Here is a 21,169-nt window from a genome sequence, read left to right on the forward strand (position 1 = left end):
ACCCCAGTTCATGAATGCATAAACAAATAAATCCTTAAAAATAAATGCCCCTAACCCTTGTTACTATCAAATGTTGCTATAATACTGACTGTTAACTATTCATATGGTGGGTCCTTTACTAGAACCTCTACTTTGCCAGATACAGCATCATGCTCAACATAGGAGAAAAATAAACCTAAAACATGAAACTGCAATTTCAAAACAACCTAAGAAAACATGACCTTATGAGTTCATTCACCTCTTTTCTCTTCCCTTCAAGAAAGTCAACATGTGTAAAGGTGAGCTGAGCTATGAGACAGTTTATAAAATCTGCCTCCCACTGGAAAAACTGCCGGGGCAGAACTCAGCATTGCACAATCAATTATGAAACCCAAATCACAATGTAAACCAACTGCATGCCAGAAAAATTTATATGAAAACTGTTATACAAGCAAAGATCAAATAGAAAATGAAGCAAGATTACATAGGCCCTAGGGAAAACTATATTGTATTATGCATTTTAAATGTAATAACAAAGTAGGGTGCAACTATTTATTGAGGGAGTTGGACTGAGGCAATAACTCAGAGCCTCCCAACCTGCTGAACTAGAACACATCAATCTCCATTAATTGCTATTACCAAGTCTCTCTCACCCAGGCAAACTGAAGAACTAACTGCCAGCTCTTAACCCTAAAGCAGTTTGGGGTCAGTAGGTCCAGGCGTTCTTACCTGGCCACTTTGCGCTTGTCATGTGGGTGCAGTTTGGCAGCCATCTCTGGGTCCACCTGGCGTAGGCGATTGTGGAGTGCAGGGCCATCCTCCTTTTCAAGCTCTGCTTTCCGGTCAATCACTTTCTCAGCGCCCATCTCCTGGGGCTATTAAATAAATGAAAGTTTAGAAGTAAATTTAATCCAACAGTGCAACAAACATTGAGTCATAGTTTTGTGCCAGGAACTTTGGGAAGTGTTAGGAATGCAGAATAGAGATGCATCAGAAGGTCTCACTATATAGGGAAAGAAAGACCTTAACAGTGAAGTGAGACCATCGTAAAAATGAAGGACGTAGAACTTACTAAGGGAAGTACTCAGGTACTCTACTTCCTAGTCAGAAGTATAAACAGGTACCAGGGATAACACACTTATTTAACATGTCCAATTCAGTCTCCTCTGCTAGGGTGACCAAAGAGTAGAACAGAATTGTCAGCACATTACAGTTTATAAAGTCCCACTCTATGCAATCTTACCTCTTCCAGAAAGATTAGTGTTGGATATCTCCCTGACAAAGACTGTTAGGGTCAGGAAATGCTGAATCAGATTAATACACTGTTAACTTACATGGAGATGCTAATTAATCCACAGAGGAGCATTTTTCCCAGACACAGCCCCTCCCCTTAGGCCAGCCTAGAGGAGCACACTTTATGCAAGGAGGTGGCATTTGCTTCAGAATATTAAAGTAGGGAAATTACAGTTGCTGAGTATAAGAAATAGGCAAGAGTCAACCTTCCTCCCACTGAAATTAGTTGGCAGGACAGAAGAACCCATTTCCACAGTGAGTTACAAGGGAACTAAACATACCTTCGTATTGACAAGAACTTTCCAGAGCAGAGATTCAATGTAATAATTGGTTCCTCCCACGACAATAGGAATTTTGTTTCGGGCAAATATATCTTCAATGTGAACATTAAGAAAGACATCACAATATTTAACATCAAGAAGAGAATACTGACTCACTCTAGAAGGACGGTACTAGCAAGAAACCATGTTTGTCTGGTGAGTAAAGAAAAAGGGAGGAAACCAAGATAAAATGATACCAGTCTTTAGTTTCCCATGAGTCCTAAGAATCATTTCCTATCAGTTCTTGGAGGTTCAAGCATATAGTAGATAATTCCTTCCAGTTCTAGAACTTTCTAGACCTTGCTGCTAAATTTAAAGTTTGTTTGGTATTCCCAACCAGTTTAATGAGTACGAACCTAAGGGTTCTCACAAAATCAAGTGCCAGCTGCTCAGGAAGCCACAAAATTGACATCCATGTGTGACTTTGCCACCTAAGGCAGAATGTAAGTTGGTTTCTCTGAGCCATGGTTCTCAGACTCAGACTCCACATTACGTGGTAGTAGCACACACTGCAGCTACTTGAGACTCTACAAGGTAAACTGAGAAGCACAGGTTCTGAAGACAGATTCCAATTACCAGCTCCAACTCTTGGACAAGTCTTGGACAAGTTATTCAACCTGTTTGAGCTTCAGTTTTCTCACCTATAAAATCCTCATGAGTTTTTGTGAGCGTTAAATGTAACAGTGCATATAATTTCTCTACCACAATGACTGAAATAGTTTTCCGAACAGGGTAAGCATTCAATTTACATTAGCCACTATTATCTTTATATCCCTACTACTTTGAATTCTTTAGAGTTCTGCTGAACAGGTAATTGCTGATGATAACTGTTAAAGGGTTTGCTTCTGAAGATAATTTATAAAAAGAGACTTTCAACTCAGGAAACACTCATTTACATACTTCTTCCCCTTCCCACCCAATATATGGACACAGAATTAAAGAACCTCTTTTCCTTCAGAAGCCCACTAACCCAAAGAGGTTAGGGTGGGCTTGGCTGGGGTGGAGAGAAAAGTGATCTCGACCAAAGATCATAAAGAAGTAATACTGTTTATTTATCTTTTAAAAAGAGAAACAAATTTTATATCCCCCCTCCTTTAAGGAAATATAGGGAGGATATAATTATATAGTAATTACAATAGAAATTCAAACATATAATATGATTAACAAAGAGAAAGGGAGCAAGGTAAACAAAAGGGGAAATTTGGTAAGATACATGAAGGGGATGGATGGAGAAGAGGAAAGGAAATGGAGTATGAGATATATGGTGGGAAAAGATTTAACTTTGATCCCCCCAATCATCAAACCCTCTCCTTTCTGAGGTTCAGTAGTTAATATTTTCACCTATCAAATCAATAAGGTTGATTGGATATTCTCAGTTCTCACATTCTGATTCTAGTTTCTTAGTTAAATAAATCTCCAATCATGTTAAGTGAAGTGTTGTTGCCCTTGAAATTTTTAATTAGCTGTCCATTTTCTACTTAGTTCTTTCTGAACAACTGAACTGTCCCACAGCAGTAATAACATTTGGTGATATATTTTAATTTGCAAAGGGCTTTCATATACATCATCTCAGCTGATACAAGAGCCTTGTTCAGCAGGTATGGCAAGAATTGGTATCTGCATTTTAATCTGACCATTTGATAGGCAAAAAAAAAAAATTATCTCATGATTTTGATTTGCATAGCCCTGGTGAACAGCAAGGGTAAAATCTTTTTCATGTTTATCACCACCTGTATTATTCCTTTGTGAATTTCTACTCGTAGCCCTTTAAGAATTTTTCATAATGATTCATTAGGAGTACTTCATGTATTAAGCAAAGTATTCATCTGTCTTTCCTATGCTATAAATATTTTCTACTTGACTTATAATTTGTTTTTTAAATTTTGGTTATAGTGGACTGTTTTCCTTTTTTTTAATTACAAAATTTTGAATACACACAAGAACATCTCTAACATGTAAACTATGTAACTTAATAATAAAACACCCATGAACCCAATGAATTATCAATTCCTTTAAAGCTTCCTATGTATTTATTTCTATCCCAACTTCCTAATTCCCTGCTCTATGAGGGAAACACTATCCTGAACTGTTTTGGTTTTGTTTGTTTTTCATCATTCCCTTGCTTTTCTTTCCATTATTACTGCTTATTTCCATTACTAGTTATCACCTTTATACTGGAATGAACATGTATGTGAATCTTAATAATTTTCCACAATTTGTTTCTCAGATTTTCCACAGTGATGCATATCATCACAATTTACTTACTGAAAAAGTACTTAATTTCTATGAACAAAGCAAATTTTATACATACTTCTGTGAATAAGAATGTGGGTATTTATGTTTTTGCTATTCAGAGCAACGCTTTTATGAATAAGATCAGCCACATATTCCTGGTATATATATTGTGGCAAGGTTTGGTTACTCTAGGACAGGTATCTGGGAGTTCTGGTTGATTTATATGCTCATCAGTACACATTCTTATATATTCCAAACTAACTGTTTTCCATTTTTTAAACAAAGATTTACTTGTGGAAGTGGTCAGTGTTGAGGGCTGCACAAGGTGAAGATATTTAGTGCCACTGAACTGAATACTTAAAACAATGAAAAGGGGCCCTCCCTAGTGGTGCAGTAGGTTAAAGCACAGCACTAAGAAACTAAAGCCACTTTCACATGAGTTCAATCCCCGCCTGCCCTGGAGGTGACCCACATGGCACGGCAGACCTCCTGACCAGCCCTCTGCTCCCCACTCTGTCTCTGGTGAATCCTCTCACCGCCCCTGCACCTCTGGCCTGTACCCCAGTTCTGTATGCCCAAATAAATAAATCTTTAAAAAAAAAATATATATATATAGTGAAAAGGATGAATTTTATGTCATGATCATTTTAACACAATACAATAAAAGAAGAAAATGAATTTTAAAACCCTTTTAAAGAAAAATTGTATCTACAAAGCTTTCCCTTACTCTAAAATCATATAACTTATATTATGCCATTTGTTTCAAGGTTTCATTAAAAGATATATGTATTTAACAAACTAATCAGTATTCCTGGACTACTAACTGTCACAGATAACAATTATAAACAAAACTATTCTTCTATTGTTTGTAAATGTCATCCTTGTCATAAGCTAAGTACATACATACATTGTAGGAACATGAATTTATATCAAGTTTTCTATTTTCTTTGTAATGTAAAATTATTTTTATATAAATTTGTCTATGGTTATATAAGTTCCAGAGCATTTCAATTATTCTGAATTTTCAATGTATTTTAACTTCCAGCATTCTAGATATTAAAGGCAGCTTAAGTATTAAAATAAAAGGACTGTCCCCATCTTTATTCTTTTTTCAAAAATTTCTTGGTGTTACCCAGAACTAATTTTTTCCAGTCCTCCCCACTCAATAATCCTTTTGAAACTTTAACTCTACTATATTTTCAAATTAATTTCATAACCTCATTTAAAGGGTGAGAAACTGAAGTTCACTGGGAAAAATGCTTTTCTCCAAAAAAGTCACAGTGCAGTCCTGGATTTTAGTGATGGCACATGGGTGATTTGGTGATGGGAAGCCCAAGGGGATTACAACTGAGATGTAAAAATGCACAAAATGATGGAAAAATAAACTATTTTTTAAAAAAACAGTAAACAGGTGGTAGGAATTTTACAGAGGATACACAATGATGTAAATAATATAAATTAAAAATTATATATATAAATAAAAAGAGGAAAAAAGGTCACAGTGCAGTCAAAAGATGTGGCACTGAGGCTAGAATGCAGATTTTCTGATTCCTCAATCAGTGAGTTCACCACAACAGTGCTTTTCCAGTTTTATAGTACACATCAATCTCTCAGAACTCTCTGTTAAATGGATCCTGATTCAGTACATCTAAAAGTGAGACCCAAATTCTGCATCCCAGCAAAACAGATGCTGGCTGCATCTGAGGACAGAATGAATAGCAAGCATACTCTATCTCTCAACCTATACAGCTTTGATGAGGATGCTACTTTTTGGTCTTAAGTGCCACTGCTTAGAAAAAACTGTCACTAGAGAGAAAACTTTCTCAGTTTTGTGTGTCCTGCATACCCAAGTCTAGGTGTCGTCTTTTCCAAGGATATCAGAGCAGTTGCCTTGTTCCTGAAGTCCACTACTGTGTAATTTGTCACAAGAGGATCCACAAAGCTGATCATGTGGTGCTGGCACATTCTCTGCTCTTGGGCAGAAACCTTGTTGGTGATGATGTCTAAGCCTTCATAAACCTAGGGGGGAAAATTAGCATGAGAAAGTCATCTGCCGCCAATAAATGCATACTTGATGAGTGGAAATAGTAATCTGTTCCTCCCTCCAGTACACATTTGACTGACCCAAAGCACCCAAGTAGACATTTCTAACCAGAGCACAGCCAGAATCACATAACCCAAGAGACAAAGGAAGCAGAAGAACCTTGATTTTCTTGTCAAATCATGGCTATTGGCTCAGACTTAAAGATAAAAAAGCTATGTAAATCAGAAGCCCAGTGAAAACTAATGCTGCAAGATTATCTGAAGGTCCTTTAGGTTGAACTTTTCAAACACTTAAAAACAGGCAGGTTGTTTTATTTATTCTACTTATCACAAAGCTCTAGAAAGGTAACATTTTGCATTGCTCATAGTTCTACTTCAAATGTTTAGATATTCTTGGATTTAACTGGCTCTGAGTAGCTTTTAGAATTTGTGTAAGATTGGACCCATTTGTCAAGAGGTGGCCTAGCTACAGAGATATGTATAAAGCACACTTCCACATTTTGAAGTCAGAACCTCTAACACCGACCCACTCTAGTAGAAACACTGTGACCTATCCAAATTACTGCTTCAGGGGGTCAGCACATATAGTCTAAAGACTCAAGGGCAATATCCTGTATGTAAGCTCTGGATCTGCCAATTCGAGTGAAAAGTTCAAGTGTACTTTTCTAAATTCAAGGTCTCAGATGGAGAACAGATCTGAAAATACTAGTTTGAAAATAGGGCTAAATGCTTTGAGATTAAATGTTCTCTCTGTAACCACTGATTCTGCAGTGAGCATTGAATGAACAAATAATAAGTTCCATAAAGCCCACAAAGATGTTAAAAGCATTTTTTATCTCACATTTCCCTTTACTTAGACAGTGTCAAGTAAGTACAGTACAGTATAATGGTTAGGAGGAAGGATCATGGCGCCACGCTGCCTCGCTGCCTCAGATCAATTGCTATCTCTGCCACTTACTAGTTAATCGCACTTAAGAGTATCAGCCACTAACCTCTCTGAACCTGTATCCCTCATTAGTAAAATGATGGTAATAATAATATCCGTATCATAAGGTTGTTGTGAAGATTAAATACATGTAAAGCATTAAAACATGTAAAGCCTAAAACTCTCTGTAAATGCTATGTAAAGGTCATTATATTATTACCAGTATTATGATTACTTATACTACGGATATCACACAACTTAAGGAGAGCAGAAATATCACACAACTTAAGGAGAGCAGAAAATAACTTTAGTAACAATATTTTTCACTGTGAAATCTCTGTGATCTTAACTACTAAAGTTGTTTACCCAACAAAGAAGAAAGCTATCTGCAAATAAACAAAAATTGCTACTTAGCAGTAAAACAGCACAAAGGAAAAATTATAAATACAACCACGGGGAAAGAATTACTTCTATCTTTGACTCATTTAATCTGCCTGACCATGGAATTATATTCTTATACCTGAATGTTGATGAAATCTTAAATCATAGGGTGTTTGCCTTTTCTATATCTTGAATAAGACTGCCTTCTGACATGATAAAGTGCTGTAGAGTATACTGTATACTAGCATCTACCGTGCAAATCAAAAGGAGAAAAGGAGTAAATAATTTCATGTTCCTCTTCTTTTCCCAAAGCTTTCAGATGGTTCTGTTGTAACTTAAGAATTCCATTGTTAAAGAATTTATACACCAACAACTTGATTTTGCCAGTAGGGAATTTCTGAACTCTATAAGTGGAGTCTCATTTATAAGAGATTATTCTTTTTCTTTTCTTTTTTTATTATTTATTTGTCATATATCTATTTACATTATTGTTTATTTTATTTTATTTTTTTAAGATTTATTTATTCATACAGAACTGGGGTACAGGCCAGAGATGCGGAGGGTGAGAGGATTCACCAGGGACAGAGTGGAGAGCAGAACAGGCAGATCAACCAAGTACACTGCTGAGGGGAGCAGCGGGCGGGTCAGGAGAGTTCTGCCATGCTATGTGGATCACCTCCGGGGCAGGCGGGGAATTGAACTCATGCAGAAGTGGCTTAAGCTTCTTAGTGCTGTGCTTTAACCCACTGTGCCACCAGGGAGGGCCACATTATTGTTTATTTTATAACAATATTTACTTCTCCCTTTCCCCTCCCATCATCCCAAGGGAAGGAAATGCAGTTGCAAATATATAATTTAAAAAAACAACGAAAGGTAAATAAACTTTCATCCTGTGACCAGCCTGTAGGTGTTATCTTCTAGAGCACTTTAAAATGGCAACCACAGGGGAGGGAAGTGCACTGGATTATGGTGATGGCACACAGTTGATTTGGTGATGGGAAGCCCACGGGGATTACAATTGAGATGGAAAAAGGCACAAAATGATGTAAAAAATATATTATTATTTTTTTAAATGGCAACCACAAATCAAACCCCAGGATGAGGCTCACCTCATTTACTAGTGGAGGTGACTTATTATACTGGGATGGTATATACAAATGCCAGCAAATATCAGAAATAAGGAAAGCATATGTGTGGCTCAAAGCAAAGTTCCTGCACATAAGGGTTAACAAACTAAAAATTGTCACTCATGAAAAAATACACCTTCATTACCAACATCACTTGCCAACTTTGAATGATTTGAAACTCTCTGCTTTCTGTACATTCAGATTCAAGGAAACTGGGCACAAAAATATGGGTGATAACTACATGTTTGATGATGGAAGAATTATTGTTAATTTTTAGGTATACTATGGTTTTATGGTTATGGTCTTTAAAAAAAAAAAGCCTCAACTTTAAGGTTTACAGTATAATGAAGTGTTTATAAGTTAAAGTGTGTAGTGTCTTTCTTAAAATTTTTTAAAGAAGGCCCTCCCTGGTGGCACAGCGGGTTAAAGCACAGCACTGAGAAGCTTAAGCCACTTCCGCATGAGTTCGATTCCCACCTGCCCCGGAGGTGACCACATGGCGAGGCAGACCTCTCCTGACCCACCCACTGCTCCCCTCAGCAGTGTACTTCGTCGATCTGCCTGTTCTGCTCCCCACTCTGTCCCTGGTGAAGCCTCTCACCCTCCACACCTCTGGCTTGTACCCCAGTTCTATATGAATAAATAAATAAATCTTTAAAAAAAAATTTTTTTAAAGAAACTGGAGTTGATCCGAAGTTATGTCTATATGATGATGCTTTACTCTTTTCCATTTCAATGACTTATTTTGACAGATACTAACATGTTGTTATAATTGTGCTTACAAATGATTGTGTAACATGTGATCATAGCTACTCCTGTGTATTTTTAGATTGTACCCATGAAAACATTTTTAACATACAAAGAAAAAAGGATAATGGGCATATATAAAGTTCATCCACATCTGCACTACAGGAAAGCAAGAATGACATTGAGAACATATCTGTTAATACCAATACAAAAGCGCTATAGTCACTAAATCAAAGGCAGAGCAACGATGCAAGTAAAATTTGTAATAACATAATTCACATTAATAACATAAAATTTTTATTTTCCATATTTAACAATAAAAAAGTAACTTTATGATGACTGGGTCAACATTAATAATGGGGAGTAGAGAAACTTTACTATAATTGAAACAACATAATTATTGCAGCTAGGTGGTGGTTATACAACTGTTTAACTGCTATTCACTCTTTTTTAATATTGGAAAAATTCATAACAAAATTTATTTAAAAAACAACTTGAATGTCCTTCTATTAGAATGGCTATTATTAAAAAAAAAAAAAAAAAGAATGAAAGGAGGGGGCTCCCAGGTGGCACAGGGGTTAAAGTCTCAGCTATATCAAGCTATCACCAGTCATTGAGAACTCAGCAAGAGTTCAATCCTGATCCAAACCAGGGAGCTGACCCACATGTGGCAGCAGACCTCTCCTGTCTTGCCCTCAGCAGTGTTCTTGGTAAAGTTGCCTGTTCTACTCCCTACTCTGTCTCTGGTGAGTCCAACTCCACACTTCTGGCCTATACCCCAGTTCTTGTAAGCATAAATAAATAAAAATAAATTTCAAAAAAGAAAGAAAGGTGGGGGAAGGGAGGAAGGAAAAAAAGTAGGCAGAGGGAAGAAGGACAAATATTGGAGGATAATCAAGAAACTGGAACCCTGTACACCACTAGTTGGAATAAAAAAAAACGATTCTTTGATATGAAAAATAGTATGATAGTTTCTCAAAAAATTCCACTTCTGGGAATGCAAAGCAGAGAGTTAAACAGATATTTATACAAAGGTATTTACAGACACTTTTCACAAGTGTCTCCACTTAGGTGGAAGCAACCTAAGTGTCCACCATGGATGAATAGATAAAGTGTGGTATAGCTATACAATGGAATCTTACTCAGCCTTATAAAGGAAACTCTGACACATGCTACAACATGATTGAACACTGGAAGCATCATGCTAAATAAAATAAACTAGTTACAAAGAGAGACTGTATGATTCCACTCTACGATGTACCAAGCACAGTAAAATTTAAAGGCAGATAGTTTTAACATAATGTGGTTGCCAAAGGCTGAGGAGACAGGAATGGGAAGCTAGTGTATAATGGGGTACAGAATTTCAGTTTGGGAAGATGAAAAAAGTTCTGGAGACGGAAGGTGGTGATGGTTCCAGAACAAAGTAAATGTGCTTAAGTATATATATACACTTAACAAAATTTACCATATATATTTCTTCAAGATTTATTTATTTATGTATACAGAACTGGGTTAGAGGCCAGAAGTGCAGGGCAGTGAGAGGACTCACCAGAGACAGAGTGGGGAGCAGAACAGGCAGATCAACGAATTACACTGTTGAGGGGAGCAGCGGGCAGGTCAGGAAAGGTCTGCCGCACCATGTGGGTCACCTCCAGGGCCAGGGATAGAATTCACACTGAAGTAGCTGTGGCTAGCTTGCAGTGCTGCATCCTAACCTGATGCACCACCAGGGAGGGCCTGTGAAGTATATTTTACCAGAATAATAAAGACTTGGATAGTAGGTATGACACACTACTTGACAGTAAACATTAGCAATAAAATTGCTAATTTTCAAAACTTTGTTGAATCTTTCCAATCTTTTAAATATGCCTGTGGAGTTGCTGGACCTCTGGGAATTTTCAAAATTACTGAACAGGCTGATGATGAACTATTTCCTGAGTTGAGCCAAAAGCCTGAAATAACCTGTACTCTTCAAATCAACAGAGCAGAATGAAGTAGCAAAAGAAGTTAATGATAGCAAAGTAAATCTACAAGAGACCTTAAAGAAAATCAGCAGACTCTGGAGCTGTCAACAAGAAGTGAACTAGTACCCTAGGGCACATTTGGCACATCTAGAAACATTTTTGGTTTCTACATTTTTGTTACAACTGCAAAGAAGCCGGTGCTACTGGCATCAGGAGGGTAGAGCCCAGGGATGCTGCTAATAATTCAACAATACAGAGGACAATCCCACACTGCAAAACAAAGAAATACCTAGCCTGAAAATGCCAAAAGACTTTGATCCATAGAAACTTTATGTTGGAGAAACTCCCAAAAATCTTCTGAGTGCATAGTCAAAGATCACACTTGTTGAAGGCTCCAACCCTTTGGCATTGTCACAGAGTGGAGTAGCCCTAATGAATGTGCTAACTGACAGTGTCCTGGGCACAGGCAGATCATGGTGTTCTGAGGCTGGCTGGCTATGATGCCAACATGACAAACTATAATACAAGCAAGAGCAAATGCTGCCCCCTGCTTTGATTCCTTCCTTGAAAGTTATCTCCCCCTTTTAAATTCATCTCCTTCCTAATCCCATCAGACCCTTCCATTACTTTCTTGACTCTATGGATTAAAGTTGCCTTGAAAATTATAATCTTGGATTACTACAGCCATTCACTTTCTGTGCTGGCTGCCCCGGTCCCCTTTCTGCATAGATTATCTCACTCACTGAGGTCACAAATGAACTCTGACTTCCAAATATAATGCTTTTCTACAAAACTTTCCAGACATGCAATGGAAAAAAACAACAATCTGATAGTACTGATTTATTTTAAGAAATGGTGGTCTTTACGGCAACTACCTATCATTTTAGCAGGTGACATTCTCTGGGTGACGTCTATGGCACTGCAATCATTTTGTGCTAATAATTCCCAAAGTCCAAATCTGCAATATAGTTCTCTCTCATGATACCAGGCCTGTACATGTAACCATCTAACATTTCCATCATCAGTGATAGGCATATAATATATTGAAGAGGTTAACAACAAAGACTTTGGAATCAGAGGGCCTGGATTTAAGTCCTGGATCCACCTCTCAGGAGCGCTGTAACCTTAGGATAACCTCTCTATTCCTCACATTCCTTACTTACACAGTGAAATAATCTTAAATCTAACCTCAAAGGTTTATTTTCAGAATTAAGTAATTAGGGGAGCCTCCTTGCTGGCTCACGGGGTTAAAGCACAGCACTATCAGCAGCCACTACAATGTGAATTTGATCCCCAACCAGGGAGCTGACCCACATATGGCACAGAGCCCTCTCCTGTCTTGGCCAGTGTAGTTCAGTAGATTTCCCCACTGTTTCTAGTGAATCCTCTCACTCCCCATACCTCTGGCCTACACCCAATTCTTCTTACAATAAAGGAATAATTCTTAAAAGACACTGCGGCATGAGTTCAATCCCCAGCCAGGGAGGTGACCCACATGGCGTGGCAGACCTCTCCTGACCCGCCCGCTGCTCCCCTCAGCAGTGTATTTCAGTACATCTGCCTGTTCTGCTCCCCACTCTGTCTCTAGTGAATCCTCTTACCTTTGGTATCGCTGGCCTATAACCCAGTTCTCATATGCATAAATAAATAAATCTTTAAAAAAAAAACCTGTACATGAATGTTTATAATAGCTGTCTTTATATGTGCCAAAATCCAGACGTCCTTTAATAAGGTGGACAATTTGCATATATCCACACAACTGAGTAACACTCAGCAATAGAGGGTATCAGACTCATACAACAACATGGAAGAATTTTAAATGAATTTAGTTATGGGAAGAAAACTCAGTCCTCAAAAGCCACATGTGATATGGGTCCATGTATATGACAACATTCTAGAAAAGACAATAGTATAGGCATAGAAAATGTTCAATGTCATGCCATCAAAACATTAACAAGGATGTACAACAATGATACTTCAATTTAAAAAACTAAAGTTAAAAAAAGAAAAAGAAATCGGTGGCACAGAAGGCTGGGGTGGATAGAGAAACTGACTATAAAAATGCCACATGAGGGCCCTCCCTGGTGGCGCATCGGGTTAAAGCACAGCTAAAGCCACTTTAGCATGTGAGTTCGATCCCCGCTCTGGAGGTGATCCACATGGCGCAGCAGACCTCTCCTGACCAGCCCACTGCTCCTCTCAGCAGTGTACTTCATCAGGCGGCCTATTCTCCTCCTCTCACTGCCCCTGCACCTCTAGTCTGTACCCCAGTTCTGCATGCATGCATAAATAAATCTTAAAAAAAATAAAAGCCACATGTGGCAACTTTTAGTGTGATGGAACTGTTCCTATAATACTGTGGTGGTGGATACAATTCCATGCAGCTGTCAAAACCCATAGAGCATATTTCACTGCATGTAAATTTAAAACATAACCACAATGTCTGAGGAACCCAGGCTAGAATGCAGATTGCAACAACTGAGCTGTATTACAAATGTATGACATAATAATACTGAAAGGGAAGCAGATATTGACCTAGTAACTTTGTAAAACATTATAACAGGGTACAGTGAGACTAACACCATTAAAAATTATACACAAACATTACATACTCTAGTTGGCAGATTTGTTTCTCACAGACTGAACTGATGAAACTTCACAGGTTGCACAAATGAGTAGATAAATGTAGACGATGAGAGCCAGATTTCTTACTCATAAGCAAGCAAGGGGATGCCTTATGGTACCAGAGTAGTAAAAGATCTGCTATAAATCCATGCTAAATCCACACAGATACAGAAATAAATATAGATATTTATGTATACAGTCACATGTTCCTTAATGAAATTTTAGTCAGTAACAGATCACCTATGTGACGATGGTACTCAAATTATATCACACAGCCTAGGTGTATAGTAGGCTGTACCATCTAGGATTGTATGATTATACTCTATGATGTTCTCATAATGACAAAAAAAAAAACAAAAAACTAACAACAGATTTCTCAGAAAGCCTCCCCCTGGGCTGTGTATGGATTAGTGTATATTAATGTACACTCATGAAAGGGCAGCAGATTCCTTCATTCCTGATGAGAACAGAAGCAATGATATCCCAGAAGCATCAAGCCTCCTTGGAGAAATAGTGGTTTCTTGGGCTTGAGCAGGACAAATGCAAGCCAGGAGCATCTTGTAGTGTCAGAGAGTGAGGAAGTACTAAACAAACCAACAAGCATGAGGGCACGCCAAAGAACACAACTGTCATGTGCAAGAGTGGGACCCAACAACTAAGGCTGGAATCATCCAAGCAACAAAGTAACTCGGTACTGGATTATAACCCAAATTCAATCCCTGGCCAGAGTTGGCACAGCAGACCTCTCCTGTCTCATTCACTGTGACCCTCAGCAGTTTATTTCAGTCAATCTGCCTGTCCCCCTCTCTATCTCTAATGAATCCTCTCAACCCCCACCCCCCACATCTCTGGCTTGTACTCTAGTTCTTGTATACATAAATAAATAAATCTGAAGAAGAAGAAAAAAGCTAGTTAGCTACTTTATAAAACAGGTTTATATCACTTCCCTGTTAAAAAAACCCATACCTCATAGCGTGCCTCTACAACTTCTTCCCAGGGTCTGTATTTCTAGTTTCACCTCCCACTACTGTTCCTCAAATATCCTTCTATGCCAGATGATTGCTAACCATTTCTTGAAAACATACCAAGCACTTCTACTCTTTCATTTGACCTTTTATCAAGAATAGTACTTTTCTATCTGATAAAATGTAAACAGTAGCACAGGAGATGAATGGATAAATAAATAGGAGACAGAGAAGAAGGAAAGATTAGCAGGGACCCAGGTCTGATTCAAACTCATCTAAAGAATTCAACAAACTACAAAAGAAACCAAAACCAACTCAAATAAGCCACACTAAAGTACATACAGAACACATAAGTGATTTCCTATATACCCCCAAATAACTTTAAACATACATTCCTTTTTGAATTGATACAATTTCAACACCCTGTCCCAGACACTGAAGCTTCAGCACCTCATCCTCACAAATCTACAAGTCCTCTGAATCTACAAGTCCCCATTTGGGCTTTTCTATGGCTTCCCATTTGGTTAGTGGTCACTTCTCTTTCTTTACATGACACAGGAAGTTTGGTTCCAAAGTTCATCACATAGGTGAAAACAAACCATGATTACACACACATCCACATGATTACAAACACATACACACACGTACATGTGACTCATCCAAGTTTAACACTGTCATCAAACTGTCATCAAAAAAAAAATAAACACCTATATTCACGAGCAATGAAGGTAAACCAAAGAACCTAGAAACTCCTCATATAATTTTTTTAAAGATTTATTTTATTTATGCATACAAGAACTGGGGTACAGGGCCAGAGGTATGGAGAGAGTAAGAGGATTTACCAGAGACAGAGTGGGGAACAGAACAGGCAGATCAACTGAAATACACTGCTGAGGGGAGCAGTGGGCAAGTTAGGAGAGGTCTGCTGCGCCATGTGGGTCAGCTCCCTGGCCAGGGATCAAACATGTACTGTAGTGGCTGCAGCTAGCTTTACAGTGTTGAGACTTAATCCCTTGCGCCATCAGGGAGGCCCCTCATCATGTAATTTTAGATTAGTCAAAAACTATGACATTTCCTTCTTAGCCTCCTATCAGGCTCAATCTTTTTTAAAAGATTGCCTCTTGCCTCTGTCAGTTGTAGGAAACAGCCTCTGGATAGCCACCTAACCCCAAACCTCAGATTAACAGGTTTTTGTGACTTATCTCATGCCTTAGGACACCACTGTGACCCACTATCCTTCCTCTTCTTTCATATCCCTCCCCCATGCATCCCAGTTCTCCTTGGAGTACCATAAGACAGACAGTCCTATGGTTAAAAAAAAAAATCTGCTCCTAATTTATGTTCCAAAGCATACAAAAAGAACATAAAACACTACATCTATTAGACACACCGCCTGCTTACTAGTCTGACTGCCAAGAATCATTTACTTCTCCTCTTGCAAGTTTAGACAAACATATAGGGAACTGTGCCCCTATGTATGACTACTGCTGCTTCCCCACTGGACCTGATGAACTAAGGCATCAGAGGTACTTCCTCTCTATAAACCTATATGGAACACTTGGCTTATTTTCTTTTGGCATATTGCTGGTAGTCATTGTACATCTATTGGCAAGTACCTTCAAGTTTCTCAGTACACTGTTTCATCTAATCACTGAAGGCAACGCATTATACCATGAATTTACATGCCAAGAAATAGACTCAGGCTGAAAAGAAGACCTTCAGTATCATCTTCCTGCAATATATCAAGCACTACCCATGAGTCAGAAGACCCAGATCCAATTCCCAGATGTGCAAGTGTTCTGCAGTCTGATCTCTAGTCTGCCTGTTAATCTTTCTGTACCTCAGTTTTTCCATCCTTGAAAACAAGGATGGTATTACCTGTACCTCCTTGCATTTAGACTCTTACTGCTGACTGGGAATTTATATGTTTCTACAATCTGTGGAACTGCAGACTGAGTAGCTCAGAAAATTGTGCACAAATGTTGGTGGGTTTTGTCAGATCTGTCATGCAGAAATCCACAGTAGAGCCCAAAGCAAAAGCCCCATCCCTCAGAGAATAGTTCCGACTTCCCTCAAGAAATCATGTATATAAGAAAGAGGTCAGGTAGGATCTTCAGATGTTTGGGCTGCAGAAGCAAGCCATTGTCTATCATTTCCATGACAATATCATCCCACTTAACACACAACCCTTTACACTCCATTGTGGTTTTACCTCAAAGAAACTACCTCAATACTTAAAGTGCTTACTTACTCCATGCTTTAAAAAAACAAAACAAAACAAAACAAAAAAAAACCCAGCACTTTCCCTGGATGGCAACTGCCCTGGTAGGGGCTGCCTTGGGATAATCGTATACTAAGGTAGGACAGAGATGGCAAAGTTTGAGGTATAAGACAAGATTCAAGGCACTGATTTAAATTCCTTTCGAGTTACTAGGATATTTCTGGGGGGGGGGGGGAATTCTATGAAGCATCCCAAATAGCATATTAAAATACAAATACTGGTTTTTACAAAGACCAATATGGAAATGTGAAGTCTCTAATTATCACACTTTCCATTTGGTCACCCTTTGGACTGTATGGCCATTATAAGAGGTTTATTGCTCTGTCTAGTCTCTCCACAAAGCCAAGCGTCCCATTTGTCCTAGTAAACATTCCATCTTTGGTATCACTAAATCAATAGCATGAAATTTTATCTACAACCTTCAACAAGTCTGACACCCCTAAGCAACACATCATATGGCCACCATCCAATTCAATGCTCCATTTCACAGGCATCACTAAAAATTCACAGTTTAATTCACCGTATGAATCCTAAACTACATTTCATATCCTGATCAAAATGTAGCACAGTCCCATGAAAAAGGATGGCATACAAATTAAGAGATACTCTAATGAATGAATCCACATACCCTAAATGGTGTGATGGTTTTGTGTAGTAAGTTCAGGCACTGGGCACAGAAAGTTAGAGACTTATGTCCCCTCTAGCTCTGCTACTTACTTAACTGTGATAATAATACTATCTACTTTCTGTGTGTATTATGAGGATAAAAAAACATATGTAAGCATTTTATAAACAATGCTATAAAACTAAAGTTGTTTATTATTTTTGTTATGGTGCCTGTGGATTTATTCAAAATTTAAAATGTTATTTCAAGGAACTGCTGATCTAACATATAGAATATCATTCGAGGGCCCTCCCTGGTGGCACAAGGGGTTAAAGTGCAGCACAATGAAGCTATCAGCAGTCACTGCACCACGAGTTAGATCCCTTGTCAGGGAGGTAACCCTCATGGCACAGCAGACCTCTCCTGTTTCTAGCCCACTGCTCCCCTTAGCAGTGTTTCAGTTAATCTGCCTGTTCTGTTCCTCACTGTCTCTGGGGAATCCTCTCACCCCACCCCAACTACACCCCCATACCTCAAGCTTGTACCCCAGTTCTTGTATGCATAAAAAAATTTTTTTAATGTCATTTTTTTACATGCTTATCAAAAACTATTGGAGTCAACCTTAAGTCACTAAAAGTTTGATTTTCTTCCATTAGCTTAAAAAAAGAGAGAACACTACCCTAACAAAGGCCTGGTGAGCAAAGGTAGTAAGAACTAAGCATATACCCACAGCAAATAGAGCTACTACTTCTATGCTATTTTACTACTTAGACTGAAAAAATCAAAGGTCAAAGTTTTCCAGTGGAGACCAAGAGGAAATGTTTCAAATATCCAAGATACAATTCAAATTAAACATAAACTGTTGTCATTATTGAGCCATCAGAAAGCTCAATAATCTTCAAAGTGCTTTTCAGCCATTAATTAATCCTCATGGCATCCAAGGATAAAAGAAATTTAATTCTCTCATTCTAGTTACTTATAGCCACAGGAAGAATCTAAATAGGTCAAGATGTGCCATTTTAGTAAGGCAGCTAAACAAATACTTCATCAAATATTAAGGATGTAGCATATTGTCAGCACTGTATGAGGCGCAGAGTATCGTGCTGATATGGCCTATTTCATAGCCAAATAGAAAGAACTTTGGTAACCTGAACCCTGTGGTATTACAACAATGAGTAAAGAAACATTTCTGAGAAATGGACAATGGCTAATGTAGAACCCAACCCTCACTGCCAGAACCCACCAGCGCACTTGAAAACTAATATAAAATCCTTGAGAACACCCAAGGATTATATGTGGTATATGGGAGGGAGGAGGGATAGGAAGCAATGGTATGTTATTTTAAGTAAGTCAGTCAGAGAAGGACTTGAATAAGGTGACATCTATTATGCTCTCCACACATCACTCTCCCCTTGGATGAACCACTGCCATTCTACTATGTCCCACCAGATCTTTCTGACTTCCAGGTATATTCCCCCAAGTACACAAACCTGCATCCTGAATCACACTACACACTCTCCTCTTCTTTTCACAATCAGTGCCCAATTGATACCTAACACACTACCTTCATAATGTTAAATCTTTCTCTTCCCCTCCATTCACACTAACACCACACCAATTCAAATTACAAAAATTACAGAACATTAAGACTAGAATGGACCTGAGATATAATCAGTGTTAGTCACATTTTACTTAAATCTATACTATCCTGACCCACCCACTGCTGTCCTTTGCAGTGTACTCCAGTAAATGCGACTGTCCTGCCCCAGCTCTCTCTCTGCTGAATCTTCTCAAACTCCTGCCTGCATCTCTGCCTTTGCACCCCAGTTCTTCTATACAAAAATAAAATCTTAAAAGAAAACAAAACCTCAAAACTGTAAATTCTCAACAAATAACTCTTGTAATTCCTCCATCAAAGATTTACCCAAAACGTCACTCACTCTCAATCTGAGCACAAGTACTCCCAGGTATGAAGTGTTCTACACTCCTGGGCTCCCCCCTTCCTCCATTCAAGAAAGAGGACAATGCCCCTTCAACTCTCAGCACCTAGTAGGTTAAAAATTAAATCTCCACTTCAGTAAGCATTTGTCCTTCAGAAGGGACCACCTGCTCTTTATTCTAGTAGTCAGGATCTCATTTATTAAGGGCCCCCTGTGGGAGACATGACATTTTCTACACTTTACAGATACATAAAACAACAAAAACTGACATTGTTAAGGTCGCGTGACTGGTGGCCAACTTGGGACTCCGATCCAGTCTTCTGACTATCCACTCTGCTCCATTCTCAGTTTTATTTCCCGCATCTGCACACACTCATAAATGATAAGCTATTTATTCCGGTTTCGCTGGGCAACCTTAAAATAGCAAAAGTTGTAGAATGATTTTTATTGGAAAGATATTCATTGGACACCTGTATGTCAAGCCTGTAGGGTTAAATACCCTCTTCTCCCCTTGTTCTCCATGTGAAATGCAGAACTGTTTCCCCTCTCTAGGTCAATTCCCTGACCCGTAAATGAAGATAATAATAGTATCTACCCAAAGTAATGTCGTAAGAAGTAAACAAGATGAAAGTAAAACAGCTGGCACTGTGTCTGGCATATGGTGGGTGTCTAGTAATTACGAGTTCCCTCCTCTTATCCTCCGCCCTACAAACCTCCGGGTTCACCCACCACCGCCCGGTGACAGGGTAGCCACTGGACCCGAGGAACGCACACGGCCTCGAGTTTCACAGGCTGGGGGTGACCCACACTGCCATACCTGCATGGAGTCAGCACTGACGATCTCGCCACCGAGCCGCTGGCCTAGCTGCAACGCCAGGGTGGACTTACCGGTGCCCGTGGCCCCAAGAATCACTACAAGTGGCAGCGCCGGTCGCAGGCCCGAGAGCCCTGGACCCAAAGAAACTGCTCGTGCAGCCGCCGCTGCCGCCATTTTGAGGGTATTTGCGCGTGCGCGGGACAGCTGTCCCCATGGCAACCATCAGTGCGCCTGCGCGAACCTTCTGCTCTGGAGACTGATGGAGCTGGGAGCCTGAGACGCGTGGGACATGTCTGCCGTCCGTTTCTCGGCGTCTGACCGTCAGCCTACCTCCTCTCTAAAGAGGAGCACGGCAGTCATATCTATTCCGACCGTTCTTTCTTTAAGGGTACACTTCTGCTGTTTCACAGCACTAATTTCGATAGAAAATACGTATTGACTTCTAGCCTATTGTTTCTCACTGCAAGCTGTTGGTTACATAAAGGAAAGGACAGATCAGCCTAGGTTGTTACTCTATAGTCAGCTCCTAGCACGGTGCGTGCTACGGAATAGACACTCATGTTAAATGGAGAGGAGAACTGCTTGCCTGCCTTATGTTGGAGCCAGTGAATTCAGAAGTATGGCATTCCCCAGTAGTAAATCATTGCCCAGCTCTCAGGCAAAGCTGCTCTGGCAACAACAACTTAGACACAATCAAAAGACAAATCCCTATGGGAAGAGAATGCAAAAGATGTGACAACCGAGAAAAAGCAATTAAGCCCTTAAAATATGAAGAGGGAAAATACTGAAAGCAGAAAGGATAAAGTAGTAGCAACCTTTATGATAACGTGGGGTGAGGAAAATTAGGACCAGAAGGGATCGATATTCAGGACATCTGTCAACCTTTAAAAATGGGCTTTGGAATCATGAACCACGGTTCAGAT

General features: G+C 39.1%; 1 protein-coding gene across 2 annotated transcripts in view; it reads right to left on the reverse strand.

Moving 5' to 3' along the window:
• TRIT1 (tRNA isopentenyltransferase 1) overlaps positions 1–20,423 on the reverse strand; it is a 32,502-nt gene extending 12,079 nt beyond the window's left edge. Inside the window, exons 1-4 of one of the 2 annotated variants that reach the window (XM_004678838.2) lie at positions 20,247–20,423; positions 5,706–5,846; positions 1,554–1,652; positions 709–854 (exon numbers count right to left, since the gene is read on the reverse strand). In XM_004678838.2, the coding sequence (XP_004678895.1) occupies positions 709–854; positions 1,554–1,652; positions 5,706–5,846; positions 20,247–20,420 (560 nt within the window). In that variant the 5' untranslated portion in view covers positions 20,421–20,423. The remainder of the gene's footprint in view (positions 1–708; positions 855–1,553; positions 1,653–5,705; positions 5,847–20,246) is intronic. The other variant, XM_012722710.1, reaches the window with a different exon arrangement.
• Between the last annotated feature and the right edge of the window lie 746 nt (positions 20,424–21,169).

This window comes from Condylura cristata, unplaced genomic scaffold (assembly GCF_000260355.1).
Source record: "Condylura cristata isolate star-nosed mole 26May11 unplaced genomic scaffold, ConCri1.0 scaffold00008, whole genome shotgun sequence".
NCBI lineage: Eukaryota > Metazoa > Chordata > Mammalia > Eulipotyphla > Talpidae > Condylura > Condylura cristata.